A 16,596-nucleotide genomic window follows, 5' to 3' on the forward strand; every position below is an offset into this window, starting at 1 on the left:
AGTGCCTATCTTCTGCATGTTAGGCACTCACAACTTTATGTGGCTGGTACTATTGTTACTCCCTGATTAAAGATAAGGAAAATGAGGCAAAGAAAGATGAAACTTGCCCAGTGTTTCACAGTAATTGGACAGAATAACTCCACTATTTTGGAGGCATTTCTGCTCCCTTTTAAAAAGTGTACGACAGGAGAGTAACTCCAAAATCCTAACACGATATTTTGCAGCATCAAGTTTTAGAAAGTATAAGGAAAAATCATGAACTATTAGTCACAACTCTAAAAGATAAAATCAAATTAACTATTAATAAGATTATTATGCAGCATTATTTTTTAATATATATAAACATCAAACAGAGTAATCTAATTTTAGAACTGTAACTGAATTTCATCAGTTCCCTTTTTCACATTTTTTACACCTTGAAATGAGAAGGTTAAACTAGGTGATTCCTCCTAATCTGAAGAATATATATTCTACTAACTAGCTGATGTGGTCACATTACAAGGACATTAGGTCTATGTTAATTTTTTCTATATGTATGCAAGGCAAATATGTTGATCATACTATCCTATTTAAGGATGTTAACATCAACACATGTTTTATTCATTGATAACCTTAACCTTATAAGTAGAAAACAATCTTTCTACATAATTTAAAGCCATAATTACAGAATACAAAATATTCTATTTTTAAATATTTCAGTTTTTCCTCTACTTCCACACAAAAAATCCTTTTTCTATAATAGGATACTGTACCTTAATTTCTCTTTTAGAATTTCAAATTCATTTTTATACAGACCACACTTTTCCTGTAGCCTTTTATTTTCTTTTTCACAATTAATTAGATTTTTCTCTAATATTTCTTCTTCAGCTTGAACCTAAAACAATAATCTGTTTTAAGTCGACATATTAATGTGGTCATAAGTTTTAGGTATTTCAAATGCAGTGATTTAAGAAATAAGCAGCAGAAGGGAGTAAGTACTCCACAGGTTTAAGTCCCCAGCCTTGTAGTGAAGGAAGAAAGTGAACTTCTAGCAACAAAGAACAGAGAGGGGGAATTTTAACACCTATCCAGAAATAGTTAACAGCTTCAAGAGAGGACAATAGCACTATTATCTATAAGCAGAACTGTGCTGGTCTTATGTGGACAAGGCAAGCAACTTGACAAAGCAAGATACACTGTTAATAAAAGGTAATGTTACTAACTTCAGCCAAAGGCAAATGTTCCAGAGAAGCAATTTTTGATATTTTAGCCACAGAATACTCCCAATGAAATCACAGCCCCAAACTTAAAAGATATAAAATGTCAAACAGCCAGATTTGAGCAGTTAGAGTGGAGGACTGGACAGATCAGCCCCAGTTCCTTTGTTAGATTCTAGGGCTATGCTGAGCAGTTGTGAAATCAACAATCCTGAGGAGACCTGTCAAAAAACTAATCTCTTCCATTTTCCTCTTTCTTCTATAAAGTCCTCCCTCTCCAGGAGGATATTTCCCATACTAAGGATTCTACCTCCCCCTCCAGATCACCTTATTAAAAATTCCCTGGCAGTCCTGTGGTTAGGACTCCATGGTATCACTGCCAAGGGGCCTGGGTTCAACCCTTGGTTGGGGTACTGAGATCCCACAAGCCATGTGGTATGGCAAAAAAAAAAAATCCTTTCTACAGTATTTCTTTCCCACAGGGAACTTTTCTAAGGCTTTCAAAACAGTGATCTTATTAATTCACACTTAAAACTTCAGTATCTAATGGAATCTTAATTCTTTTAATTGTTAATATTTCTTCCCTTTCTACCTTTTTTTGAACAGAATTTATAAATATTAGTTAAGGATATAAAGAATTTATCTGAATGTCCAACATGACCTCCCTCCAAAGAGGTTTATTGTCATGTGGTATTACTTGAATATATTCAATGAATGTAATTAAACCCTATATTACTATGTAGAACCTGTTCAAGGAAACTTCCTCTGAGACAGAAGTGGAGCGCCTCTCAGGGTGTTCTATCTAGAAACCAATGAAAGGCTACATAATCTACTCTGCCTTCATTTTCACTGAGGTGATGGGAACAAATTTCCTGCTTTTACTTCTATAGCTCCAAACTGTTCACTCATCTCATCTTTCTCTATATTTTGTTTGTTCTCTTATCTCCACTCTTTTCCTTCTTTGGATAAGAAAGTTAATGCTCATTATAAGACTGTAAATATTATATTAACTAATCATTATACATTCTTTATTTCAATTATTATGAATGAGATCATAAAAATTACCCCTTGCTTTAACTATAAATAAAGATATTTTATGTCTATCTTTATTTTCAGAACATGGACGATACAAAACACTGAATTTGCACAATTGCCTCTTACCTTTTCCAATTTTTCAGCCACTTTTTCTTTATAATGTTGGAAAGCTTTACTTAGCTCTTCAGCATTATATAGTGCTTCATTCCTTTGTCGTTCAGCTCTAAAATTAAAAAACAGATAATTAATAAAAGTAAAGAATGCTCTGTACTTGTGTACGTAAGTTCCAAAATAACCTGTATTTAATTATAAGGAATAATTAGAGAGAAGCAGATTTCTGTGTTAAAAAAAAAGTGTAAGACTTAAAATGAACAATGAAGATTAGACTACAATAATTTCCTCAATATAAGATATCTACATGAAAAGCAAAACAGAACATAAAATACTTATAAACTTTGAAACATTCTTATGTGTTGGCAATTTTTTTTCCTATCTGGAAAAGACAGATTAGGGAAGTAGCCTGAGACTGTATGATAGATCTCAAAATTCAGGTATTACAGAAACAGTCCACGGTCTAGTATATTAAAAATACTCAGTAAACCTTATGATCTTTGCAAAGGCCAAGTAATTTTTAAAAATGTATCTCAAATGACAGTAACTTCTACTGATATAAGATACAAAATCTTAACAACAAAAGCCAACCACTGCTAACCATGTTGTCTCACCTCTCAGTTGATTCTGACCTTTCCTCATATCTCTCACACTGAACTGAGACTAATGGGCTGGAATTTGGTCAATTTCACACCCATATCTAAAAATTTTTCTATATTCAAATCTATTTTTATCTCTTATTTTAAAGTTAGCAACTCTTCTCTTATCCAAAGTGAATTCCTTTATCTATACTCTAGATCTTAGTGCTTCCCTTTCAGGAACTTATATTTTTTTATTTTCAGTCTCTTCTCTATGGGCTTACAAATTCAAGTCAAAGTATCTCACAAGACTTTCCCGACAGTCCAATGGTTAAGATTCTGCGTTTCCAAAGCCAGAGGGCATGAGTTTGATCTCTCGTTGGAGGGACTAAGATCCCACATGCTGCATGGCACAGCCAAAAAAATATTTTAAAAGATAAAATGTGTTTTCTAAAAGAGAGAGAGAAAAATAAAGTATCTCTTACTTCCTGAATATAAGAGATTCTTAAATTTGGAGAGCAACTGCATATTACCTGAGTTATCTACTTGGATCAAAGTTTCAGATTTAAAAAAAAAAAGGGATTTATTTGAAAATCTAAGAGAATATACTCCATTCCTTCATTGATATAGCTAGAATTCAGACAGCAAAGGATACCTGCAGCATTTCTCAAACAAAAACCTTCACAGATATGTGCTTTCCTCTGTCATCGTTCAAGCCAAACTTATCCACTTTATACTTCAAGCCAAACTTATCCACTTTATACTTAACTACTCTTCCTTACCACCAATTTCTTTAAAAAGGGCTTAACATTTTCAGCCACACAGAAAAGAATGGATAAGTAAACCCATGTATTCTCAACCCAACTTTTATGAATCTTAAACTCTTTGCTATTTTTATTTCAGGTAGCCTTTATCTTAAGCAAAGAAAATATCACAGACACTAGAGTTGACATTCCTGTGTATTCCCCTCCAAATTCCATTCCCCTGACTTCTACCACAGAGGTAACAGTAGTCTAACTTTTTATTACTATACATTTTGTATATTCATAGGTTAACCAAAAAACCCACAAACAATACATCACAGCTTATCTATTTTAAGAGGCACACTGTTTTCACATTTATTTTGTTTTGTTTTCACATTTTTAACACCTCTTAAATTGGTAGGTTATTTTAATTCTGATGGCATACCATGGTTTCATGGTGATATTTTTTAATGATTACTAAAATAACAGTAACTTAACCTTAAGTTACTGTTAATGATTACTAAAATAACAGTAACCTTAAAAAATCTGTGTAATCTTATATTCAATGAAGGATTGTACTTTCTTTTCCATGTTTCTTTTAAATTTATTTTTATCTGGAGGATAACTGCTTTACAATATTGTGTTGGTTTCTGCCATACATCAACCTGAATCAGCCATAGGTATACATATGTCCTCCCTCCAGAATCTCCCTCCCACCTGCCACCCCATCCCTTCTAGGCTTTTTTCCATGTTTTTATACTTCATATGAATGGCACCACAATGTATATATATATGTCCAGACTACTTTTATTAATTATCATCAAGCTCTATCTATGTTCACCCCTGTGACTATAGTTCATTTTCTAAAAAAAATCTACCCTATACTATTGTGTGGTATAAAAATAGTATAATTTGTTCATCCATTTTTTAGTTGCTAAGCAGTAAGGTTGCCTCCAGTTAACACAGTGTTGCAGTGAACATCTCTGGTGCATAGCTCCTTGGCAACAGGTATGAGAATTTACTGACACCTAAGCACACTGCAGGCCCACGTGTGTGATAAGTCGCTTCAGTTGTGTCCGACTCTTTGCACCCTATGGACTGTAGCCTGCCAGGCTCCTCTGTCTGCAGTTACTCAGCCTGTGCCCCTAGAGCCTGTGCATAGAAACAAGAGAAGGCACCACAAGAAGCCTGCACACTGCAGCCAGAATATCCCCCACCCTGTTCTCCGAAAACTAGAGACAGCTGCCTTGCAGCAACGAAGATCCAGCACAACCAAAAATATAAATGATTTTTAAAATCTTCTTAGTATTAAAAGAAAAAAAGGTAGGTGCCCAAAATCAGAAAATGAGAGGTTAAGTAACTTGCCCAAGATCTCACAGATTACTTGAAACGTAACCTGTTTCCATAATCTTTCTAACTAACCACTTTACACTACAACATCTGGCATGGTATTCAATTCCCTGAGGTCTAGAGTCAGTTGCTTGGGTTCAAATTCTCCCTCTACCACTTTCTAATGAGGTAACTTTAGCTTCTAATTCGGTTTCCTCATCTATAAAAGCAGCATATTATCAATCTCATATGACAGTATGAGGAATAAGTAAGTTACACACCAGGAGCACTTAGAAGCATTTACACACAATAAATGTTCAGTAAGTTACTATAGTTACTATCAAATTTAAAACTTTTGCCAAGCAATTAAATAACAGTGTGAAGTGACTGTAGCTTTATAAACTTACTATAATTTTAATTTAATTTTTGATGACAGTAAGGTTAACAACTTTCATGTTTATTGGCCATTTGAACTTCCTGTCCTTTACCTCTTCAGATTCTTTGTCTTTTATTACTGTATATCCCCTACCCCATGCCATCCCTCCTTCCTCCTGAGAAACCTGTATGCAAGTCAAGAAACAACACTTAGAACATTTCATGGAACAACTGACCAGTTCAAAACTGGGAAAGGAGTACGACAAGGCTGTATATTGTCGTCCTGCTTATTAAACACATGCAGAGTACAACATGTGAAATGCCGGGCTGGATGAGTTTACAAGCGCGAGTCAAGACTGCCGGGACTATTAATAACCTCAGATGTGCAGATGACACCACCCTTATGCAGAAAGCAAAGAGGAGCTAACGAGACTGTTGATGAGGGTGAAAGAGAAGAGTGAAAAAGCTGGCTTAAGATTCAACATTTAAAAAAAACAAAGATCATGCCACCTAGCCCAATCACTTCATGGAAAATAGAAGGGGAAATAGTGGAAGCAGTGACAGATTTCCTCTTCTCGGGCTCCAAAATCACTGTAGATGGTGACTGGAGCCATGAAATTAGAAGCTGCTTGCTTCTTGAAAGGAAAATTATGACAAACCTAGACGCCATATTTAAAAAGCAAAGACACCAGTGCCGACAAAGGTCCATATAGTCAAAGCTATGATCTTTCTGATAGTCATCAGGGATCTGACAGTTGGACAATAAAATAGACTGAGCACTGAAGAATTTATGCTTTTGAACTGTGGTGCTGGAGAAGACTCTGAGGAATCGCTTGGACTGCAAGGAGATCAAACCAGTCAATTCCAAAGAAAACCAACCCTGAACACTCATTGGAAAGACTGAAGCTGAAGCTCCAATACTTTGGCCACCTGATGCGAAGATCCGACTCACTGGAAAAGACCCTGATGCTGGGGAAGAAAGAAGGCAAAAGAAGAGGGTGGCAGAAGATGAGACGGTTGGATAGAATCACTGATTCAAAGAACGTGAACTTGGGCAAACTCCAGTAGATGGTAAGGGGGGCCTGACATACTGCAGTCCATAGGGTTGCAGGGTCAGACACAACTTAGTGACGGGACAACAGCAATCTCTTCCTGTAATATTTATGTTTTCTGGCTCTCATTTTAAAACATCCTTCCCTACCGTGACACAACATAGAAAAGATTCCCCTATATTTTTTCTACTAATTCTCCTTTTCACAATTGGGCCCTTAATACATCTGGAATTTTTTTTTAATGCAGGTATTGTATGAGGAATCTATTTTAACTTTTAAATCAATAACCACTTCATTCAGCATCATTTTCTGAAGTTTTTGTTTTTAAAATTTTAAACCAGTAACCCCTTAATGTGGATTTTTGTCAATTTGCTACCACTGCTTTATGTCTCTCACTTGAGAGATATTTTTGTACTGAACTATATATTCTGGAGTAATTAATAAACTTCAGTCCTAAATACTTCAGCATATATCTTCTAAGAATGTGAAGACTGTTTCATATAACCATAAGGTGAAGGTGAAGTCACTCAGTCGTGTCTGACTCTTTGCGACCCACGGACTGCAGCCTACCAGGCTCTTCCATCCATGGGATTTTCCAGGCAAGAGTACTGGAGTGGGTTGCCATTTCCTTCTCCACATATATAACCATAAGTAACTATCAAATTTAAGAAATCTAAAATTGATACAATGTTGTTACTCAGTCACTAAGTCTGTCCGACTCTGTGACCCCACTTAATGAAGCATGCCTAGCTTCCCTGTCCGTCCTTATCTCCTGGAGTTTGAGTCAGTGATGCCATTCAGTCATCTCATATTCTGTTGCCCTCTTCTCTTCCTGCTTTCCCAGAATCAGGGTCTTTTCTAATGAGTTATCTCTTCACATCATGTAGCCAGAGTATTGGAGCTTAAGCTTAAGCATCAGTCCTTCCAATGAATATTCAGGTTGATTTCCTTTACAAGTGACTGATTTGATCTCCTTACTGTCCAAGGGACTCAAGAGTCTTCTCCAGCACCACAATTTGAAAGCATCAACTCTTTGGTGCTCAGCCTTCTTTATGGTCCAACTATATACAAATGTTATTAATTATTCCAATAATTTCTTTATAGAATTTTATTTCTTCTGATCCAGGATCACTTATTGCTTTAAGTTATCATGTCTCTCTAGTCTTAACCTGGAACACCTTCTGTTTTTCTTAGTCCTTCATAACTCTGACATTTTTCAAGAATAAACAGTTGTTTTACAGAAGACTAAGCTGAGCTTGTCTGATGTTTCCTCATAACTAGTTTCAGGCTATTCATTCTTGAGAGGCACACCACATAACTGGTGCTATACCCTTCTCACTATATCACAAATGAAACACATGATGTCAGTTTGTCCAGTACCTAAATTATTGAGTCTTTCATCCTTTGCTCTGATTTGTAATGCCACTTATTACATATCAAGATTCCACTGTATGTGTTTTTGCTTAAGGGTCTTTGTCCTGTATGACTAACCTTTTGTTTATACCTATATGGATGTGAGAGTTGGACTGTGAGGAAAGCTGAGCACCGAAAAATTGATGCTTTTGAACTATGGTGCTGGAGAAGACTCTTGAGAGTCCCTTGGACTGCAAGGAGATCCAACCAGTCCATCCTAAAGGAGATCAGTCCTGGGTGTTCATTGGAAGGACTGATGCTGAAGCTGAAACTCCAATGCTTTGGCCACCTCATGCGAAGAGTTGACTCATTGGAAAAGACCCTGATGCTGGAAGGGATTGGGGGCAGGAGAAGGGGACGACAGAGGATGAGATGGCTGGATGGCATCACCGACTCGATGGGCATGAGTTTGAGTAAACTCCAGGAGTTGGTGATGGACAGGGAGGCCTGGCGTGCTGTGATTCATGGGGTCGCAAAGAGTCAGATACGACTGAGCGACTGAACTGAACTGAACTGATACCAATATCGAGTTTCCCAGGTGGCACTAGTGGTAAAGACCTTGACTGCCAATGCAGGAAACATGATAAGATAGGGATTCAATTCCTGGATTGGGAAGATCCCCTGGAGGAGGGTATGGCAACCCACTCTAGTATTCTTGCCTGGAGAATCCCATGGACAATAGCCATGGAGCCTGGAGGGCTATGGTCCATAGGTTCACAAAGAGTCGGACACGACTGAAGTGACTTAGCAACACACACATACAAATATCACATTGACTTAATCAGTATAACTTTAGAAGTCTTGCTTATCTATAGACATGTTCTCAGCCTTGGCCTACAGCTTCAAAAGTGCCTTATTTGTTCTTGAACTTTGGTTCTTCCGCATGATTTTTAGGGTCAGTTCATTAACTTTTATCAAAACTTGTTAGGATACTGGTTGGTATTGCACTGAATATATAAATTATTGGGGGGAAACTGACACCTTTATGTTAGGTTCCCTTACAGAAAAATGGTATATACCTCACTAGTTAGATCTTAAGACTTTCAAAAAAGTTTTATTATTTTCTCCATTGTATTCTCATTTTAGTCTGATGTTTTGCCATCTGTTGTCTTACTGACCCTATGAAGACTGGCCCTCCCAGCACTAGCCAATTCTCAGTGATTAGTAAACTATGCATGGGGGTGCACCTTTTATATATAAACTAAGCAACCCAGAGCCTACTCTCCATTCCTCTATCTGGCTCTCACCCTCCAGGCGAAGCCTCCTGTCCTAATCACCCCAGGACCAGGTATCAGACAACTCACGACAGTCTTACATGCCAGCCTATTGATATTATTCATACTGGCCAATCTGAAGGTTGAATACCCAACCTCAACCATTTCTTCCCACAGAAATCACAGTAAAATCTCTTGTTCATGTTTTTCTTCCTACTCCCTCTGCCTTCTAAATAAACTTCATACTTAAACTTCCCTGTATGATCCCCTCTACATGGCATGTCATGTCTCTTATTTCTAGTAATTTGTGAGTACAAAAACTTCCTTCATGACAGACATTTCCATGTCTGTGTATCTTGCCATACCTGATTAAAACAAATCTTGAGCACATTTTTTTTAATTAAAAATATTTATTTATTTATTTGACTACAACAGGTCTTCATTATGGATGCAGCTTCTTTTTTTTTTTATCATAAAGTTTAATTATGGTTCAGAAAAAATTGAGTGAATAACCTTCTCTGAAAAAATATATTGACTCTGTAGACTGCAGTTACTGGGGGCGGGGAGGGTAGACAGCAGCTGCTAAGTTAAATTACCCTATTTTCTATTCTTAAAATGACAAGAAGTCCCACATCCAGTCTGATTATAGAGATGCATGTGCCCCAAATGGCTGAGAATAAATACAACAAGAAAGGCAGAAGCTGTAAAGCTAAGGGCATGCAACAGGCTCTAAGAGAAAGTCTCAGAAATACCCAGAGTGGCAACAAGGAACGTTTGGCTGGAGTTTGAAGTTCTTTTTAGTCGTCTTTGTCTTTCGCTCCATGCTTAAGGATGCGCGTGAACTCGATGTAATTGAAATTCCCCTTTTTGTCAATAGGTGCTTCTCTGTACAGCGCGTCCACTTCCTCATCTGTAAACCAGTCTCCCATTGTGGTCAGCAGTTCTCTCAGGTAATCCTCCTGAATGGTGCCAGTTGCTTCTTCATCAAAGCAAGCAAAAGCATTTCTGATGACATCTTCTGGATCTGTTCCATTTAACTTTTCACCAAACATCGTGAGAAACATGGTAAAATTTATGGGACCTGGAGCCTCATTCATCATGGCATCCAGATACTCATCAGTTGGATTTTTTCCCAGGGAAGCAAGCATGTCATGCAAGTCTTCCTTGTCGATGAACCCGTCCCTGTTCTGGTCGATCATGTTGAAGGCCTCCTTGAACTCCTGAATCTGGGACTGGTCAAACATGGCGAACACGTTGGAGGTCGCGCGCTGGGGGCGCTTCTTGGTGGTCTTGGTCTTTGCTCTTTTGCTCGACATGGTGGCAGTTAAATCCCTAACTCTGCCGCGAGAATCCGAGAGTTTCTGCAACCTCCTCGCTGCCCCAGCTGCCGCTACCAACTCCCTTCCACTCCCAGAGACTCGATGCAGCTTCTTTAGTTGTGGCATCCAACTTCTTGGTTGCAGCATGTGGAGTCTAGTTCCCTAACCAGGGATCAAACTCTGGCCTCCTGCATTGAGGGCATGGAGTCTTAGCCACTGGACCACCAGGGAAGTCCCTTGAGCACATTTTTAAACTTCCATTAAGACTGTACCTATTCTTCTGTAGATTTTTTTACATTTAACGTATAGTTTCTATTTTATTTTAATTTTCCATTGGGTAAAGTGCTCATCTTAAGTGAATGAATTTATATATACATATTGTTTATTCAGCCACTAAGTCATCTCCAACTCTTTGGGACCCATCGACTATAGCATGCCAGGCTCCTCTGTCTTCCACTATCTCCCAGAGTTTGCTCAAATTCATGTCCAATGAGTCAGTGATGCTAACTAACCATGTTATCTTCTGCCGCCCTCTTCTTTTGCCTTCAATCTTTCCCAGCATCAGGGTCTTCTCCAATGAGTTGGCTCTTGAGATCAGGTGGCCAAAGTATTGTAGCTTCAGCTAGTCCTTTCAGTGAATATTCAGGTTTATTTTCTTTAGGATTGATTCACAACTCAAAAGCATCAATTCTTCGTATATACATATGTACCCACATAACTAATATCCAGATCAAATACAGAACATTTCCAGCACCCAAAAAGCTCCCACGTGCACCCTCTCAGTCAATACTCTTTATCCAAAAAGGTAAGCACTATCTGGACTTTTAACATCACATTAATTTTGCCTATTCTTGATTTCTTAAGTAAATACCCAGTATTCTTTTGCATATGGCTTCCTTTGCTTATCATTATATCTGTTATTTATCTCTGTTGTTAAATAGCTATAGTTGATCTTTTTCACTAATGCATATATTTCATAATGTGAATATATTTATTGATTCTACTATTGATGAACACTTAGTAATTATGAATACAGCTACTTTGAGCACCCTGGCATATATCTTTTGATAGATATGGGACTTCGTTTCTGTTGGAATGGATTCTAGATCATAGGGTGACTTAACATTTAAATTTAGAAGACATTGGTAAACAGTTTTCCAAAGTGGTTCTACCAATTTATGCTCCTACTAGAAATATATTAAAATTTCAGTTGCTCTACAACATTAAAAACTTGAATCTGTAAGTCTTTTTCATTTTAGCTACTGTGAGCCATAATGGAAATGTTTCCTCTCATCATCATCATTTTTTAATTAATTTTTTATTGAAGGATAACTGCTTTACAGAATTTTGCTATCTTCTGTCAAACCTCAACATGAATCAGCCTATATGATATAGGTATACATATATCCCCTCCCTTTTGAAACTCCCTCCTGTCTCCCTTCCCACCCCCACCCCTCTAGGTTGATACAGAGCCCATGTTTGAGTTTCTTGAGCCATACAGCAAATTCCCATTGGCTATCTATTTTACATATGGTAATGTGAGTTTCCATGTTACTCTCCATATATCTCACCCTCTCCTCCCCTCTCCTCATGTCAGTAAGTCTATTCTCTAAGTCTGTTTCTCCACTGTTGTCCTGTAAATAAATTCTTCAGTACCATTTTTCTAGACGAAAGAATTGTACACAGAAAATTATAAGACACTAATGAAAGAAATCAAAGATGACATAAGCAGATGGAGGGATATTCCATGTTCCTGGGTAGGAAGAAACAATATTGTGAAAATGACTATACTACCAAACACAATCTACAGATTCAATGGGATCCCTATCAAAATACCAATGGCATTTTTCACAGAACTAGAACAAAAAATTTCACAATTCATATGGAGACACAAAAGACCCTGAATAGCCAGAGTAGTCTTGAGAAAGAAGAATGGAGCTGGAGGAATCAAGCTTTCTTACCCCAGGTTATACTACAAAGCTACAGTCATCAAGACAGTATGGTACTGGCACAAAAACAAATATAGACCAATGGAACAAGATAGAAAGCCCAGAAATAAACCCATGCACCTATGGGTACCTTAGTTTTGACAAAGGAGGCAGGCATGTACAATGGGGCAAAGACAGCCTCGTCAATAAATGGTGCTGGGAGAACTGGACAGGTACATGTAAAATAAAATTAGAATACTTTCTAACACCACACACAAAGATAAACTCAAGGTGGATTAAAGACTTACATGTAAGACCAGAAACTATAAAACTCTTAGAGGAAAACACAGGCAGAACACTCGATGACATAAAGCAAGATACTCTATGATCCACCTCCTAGAGTAATAGAAATAAAAACAAAAGTAAACAAGTGCAACCTGATTAAACTTAAAAAAGCTTTTGCACAGCAAAGGAAACTATAAGCAAGGTGAAAAGAAAACCCTTCAGAATGGGAGAAAATAATAGCAAATGAAACAACTGACAAAGGATTAACTCTCAAAATATACCAGTAGCTCATACAACTCAATACCAGAAAAACAAACAACCCAATCAAAAAGTGGGAAAAAGACCTCAACAGACATTTCTCCAAAGAAGAAATACAGATGGCTAACAAACACATGAAAAGATGCTCAACATCGCTCATTATTAGAGAAATGCAAATCAAAACTACAATGACGTATCACTGCATACCGGTCAGAATGGCCCTTATCAAAAAGTCTACAAACAATAAATGCTGAAGAGGGTGTGGAGAAAAGGGAATGCTCTTGCACTGTTGGTGGGAATGTAAATTGATACAGCCACTATGGAAGACGGTATGGAGAGTCCTTAAAAAACTAGGAATAAAACTATCATATGACCCAGCAACTCCACTCCTGGGCATATACCCTGAGGAAACCAAAATTGAAAGAGATACATGTATCCCATTGTTCACTGCAGCACTATTTACAATAGCTAGAATATGGAAGCAACCTAGATGTCCATTGACAGCTGAATGGATAAAGAAGTTGTGGTGCATATACACAATGGAATATTACTCAGCCATAAAAAGGAATGCATTTGAGTCAGTTCTAATGAGGTGGATGAACCTAGAACCTATTATACAGAGTGAAGTGAGTCAGAAAGAGAAAGATAAATACCGTATTCTAACACATATATACAGAATCATCATCATCATTTTGAAACTTTTATTTCTTGTGGGGAAATTTCTAACAATTGATTCAATACCTTTAATGGTTAAAAAACTAAGGTTTTCAATTTATTCTTGTTAGTTTTATTAAACTTTATTTTGTTGGAAAATCATTTATTTAGTTTAAGTTTTCAAATGTATTATCCTAAAATGGTTCACAGTATTGGTCTTATTTCTTAAAACACAGCTAAATTTGTAATTTAGGGGATACTTTTCAATTCCAATATTGGTTTTTGTGGATTAATTTTCTCCTGGATTAATCTTATGTAATGCCCATTATTCTTGGTCACCGTGGAGGGAAAAAAAAATCTGGGTTTTGGGGATTCTCTATTGTTTCATTGTTTTCTATTTATCCATTTCACCCTTTATTATTTAAATACTTCTATTTTTCTTTTGATGTGCTTTATGTCCTTTTCCTGACTATATAAATTGAATATTTTAGTTCATTCATATACTAATTTTAATACATGCACAGGAGACTAAAAATTTTCTTTTAAGAATATCTTTGGCTACAGCCCATAAGCTGCAATATGAAACATTTTTAATATCAGTACTAAGTCTTCCAATTTTCATCATAATTTCTTCAACGATCCACGAGTAGTGAGAAGGCTGATTTTACATTTTCAAACTACATGGTTTTCAGGGAGGGAGGACCGTGGTGGGGCATAGGGTTGTCATACATAATTTAATTATACTATGGTCTGAGAGGATGATATGTATGACATAAATATTTTTATCTTTGTTAAAATTCATGTTTTCTGGCAGAATAAGGTAACAAAGTATAAATATTCTAGGAGTGTCTAAAAGAATGTGCATTCTCAAATGGTTGGCTACAGGATTCCATACGTATATCCATTAGATTAATAGTCACTCAACTCTTCAGCTTCTTACTTTTTTGTTGCTTAATCTAACAATTCTAGTAAATCCGTAAAAGTGTTCCCTGTGTGATTATAGATTTGTTCACTTCTGCTTGAAATTTTGTTATTTTCTTTATGTACTTTGGGACAAGATTATTAGATGTAAGTTTAGAATCTTTATAGCTTCCTGCTAAAGTGTTATCTAAACATTACATATATATATACACATGTATGTGTGCGTGCTTAGTCACTTCAGTCGTGTCCAACTCTCTGTGACCCCATGGACCACAGCCAGCCAGGCTCCTGTCCATGGGACTCTCCAGGCAAGAATACTAGAGTTGGGAGGGGGGATTGGGATGGGGAATATACGTAAATCAATGGCTGATTCATGTCAATGTATGGCAAAAACCACTACAATATTATAAAGTAATTAGCCTCCAACTAATAAAAGTAAATGGGAAAAAAAAAAAAGAATACTAGAGTGGGTTGCCATTTCCTTCTCCAGTGATAAAGTATGAAGTGAGTGAAGTGAAGTCACTCAGCCGTGTCCGACTCTTTGTGACCCCATGGACTGCAGCCTACCAGGCTCCTCCGTCCATGGGATTCTCCAGGCAAGAGTACTGGAGTGGGTTGCCATTTCTTCCTCCATATGTATACATACATACATACATATATATGTGTATATATATATATATATAAATAAATACAAAAGAGTTCTTTTTAACTCTAGTAATGCTTGTTGCACTTAAATCTATTCTGTGATACTAATATAACTATTTTGTTTTCTCCCTAAAATATTTATTTTCATCCCTTTGCATTCATCTTTTCTGTGTCCTTATGTGTTTTTTTAAATATAAAATGTTGCATTTAATTTCTGCTATGCAGCAAAGTGACTCAGTTATACACATATATATTCTTTTTTCATATTCTTTTCCATTATGGTTTAATCACAGGATATTCAATATAGCTTCCTGTCCTATACAGCAGGACCTTGTTACTTATTCTGTGTCTTTATGTTTTAAGTATATCTCTTATAAACTGTATAAGGCTAAACAATCTCTGCCTTACACTGGCTTTTTAATCCATTATGATTAATTTCTGCCCTCAAAAGTCTTTGCAAAGGTTTTGATATTTCAACTTTAGAATGCCAATATTCATTCTAGTTCTTCAAAAAGTTCCAAGAGTCTTCATACCACATCTCTACCTAAAAATCTGAATTGATGATTTATGCTCCCTAGGTTAAAATACAAATCCTTTGGCATAAAACACAAAGCCATTTACAGTCTGGACCAAGCCTGTCTTTTTCCTTACATCCTACTATATCTGTCCATTTATAAGTACACAAAATTCCTAGCATTCTTCAGAAAAGATGTTCTTTTGTATTTCTCTGCCTTTGCACATGTTGTCCAGAATGCATGCATCCCTACTTATCCACCTTATGACAGCAAAGTCAATACCATAACCCTGGACTTCCCTGGTACACCAGTGGATAAGAATCTGCCTTGCAACGTGGGGGACACAGGTTTGACTGATCCCTGGTCTGGGAAGATTTCACGTGCTGGGGAGTACCTGGGCCTGTGAGCCACAATTACTGAAGCCCATGCACACAGAGCCTGTTCTCAACAATAAGAGAAGGCACCACAATGAGAAGCTTACACAACTAGAGAGCAGCCAGCCCCTCTCTCTCTAAAAAGAGAAAGCCCGTGTGAGCAACGAAGAACCAGTACAACCAAAAACAAAAAAAAATCCCCTTCCATAAAAAATCATCTCTATCTAAGTTCTACAGAGAACTAGTTACTCTTTCTGTACTTTTTCTTAGCTATATTATAAGGCCAGTCTTCATGTATTATCTTGTTAAATATCTACATACAAAAAGTTCATCTGAGTAAGTCAAGTCTGATTTTCAGAATATTTGACCACATAGTTTATATTTACAACAGCTACATTGGTTAGTGTTTATTATTTATGAAGCACCTTACAGTTCTTCTTTCACTTATCCTTCATCAAGACAATATCATCTTGACTTAATATGAACAAACTGAGGTTCAAGAAGGTTAAATAGTTTCTTCAAGGTAACAAAGTCATTGAGGGTCATTGAGGCTGGTTTGACTCCAGAACCTAAACATTTTCACTGAGTAATAACGCCTACCAAATATATACTGTAACTTGAACTATACTAACCAAACACTGCTGAGAAAAT

General features: G+C 36.8%; 2 protein-coding genes across 18 annotated transcripts in view; both read right to left on the reverse strand.

Annotated features, from left to right (window-relative positions):
• The window catches only part of CCDC18 (coiled-coil domain containing 18), a 154,073-nt gene that overhangs the window by 124,713 nt on the left and 12,764 nt on the right, over nucleotides 1–16,596 (reverse strand). For 16 of the 17 annotated variants that reach the window (XM_043878129.1, XM_043878137.1, XM_043878128.1 and 13 more), the window contains 2 exons: nucleotides 2,358–2,454; nucleotides 753–874 (listed from right to left, as the gene is read on the reverse strand). In XM_043878129.1, coding sequence (XP_043734064.1) covers nucleotides 753–874; nucleotides 2,358–2,454 — 219 coding nt within the window. Of the gene's footprint in view, nucleotides 1–752; nucleotides 875–2,357; nucleotides 2,455–16,596 lie in introns of those variants that run through there. The other variant, XM_043878139.1, reaches the window with a different exon arrangement.
• Nucleotides 9,505–10,482, reverse strand: LOC122677846 (myosin regulatory light polypeptide 9-like). Its single transcript, XM_043878141.1, has one exon. The coding sequence runs from the start codon at nucleotides 10,360–10,362 to the stop codon at nucleotides 9,844–9,846; it is 519 nt and encodes a 172-aa protein (XP_043734076.1). The 5' UTR covers nucleotides 10,363–10,482; the 3' UTR covers nucleotides 9,505–9,843.

This window comes from Cervus elaphus, chromosome 20 (genome assembly GCF_910594005.1).
Source record: "Cervus elaphus chromosome 20, mCerEla1.1, whole genome shotgun sequence".
In the NCBI taxonomy this organism is placed as follows: Eukaryota; Metazoa; Chordata; class Mammalia; order Artiodactyla; family Cervidae; genus Cervus; species Cervus elaphus.

Coding starts and splice junctions, on each gene's coding strand:
- LOC122677846 (XM_043878141.1), bottom strand. CDS start 10,362: ATGTCGAGCAAAAGAGCAAAGACCAAGACCACCAAGAAGCGCCCCCAG.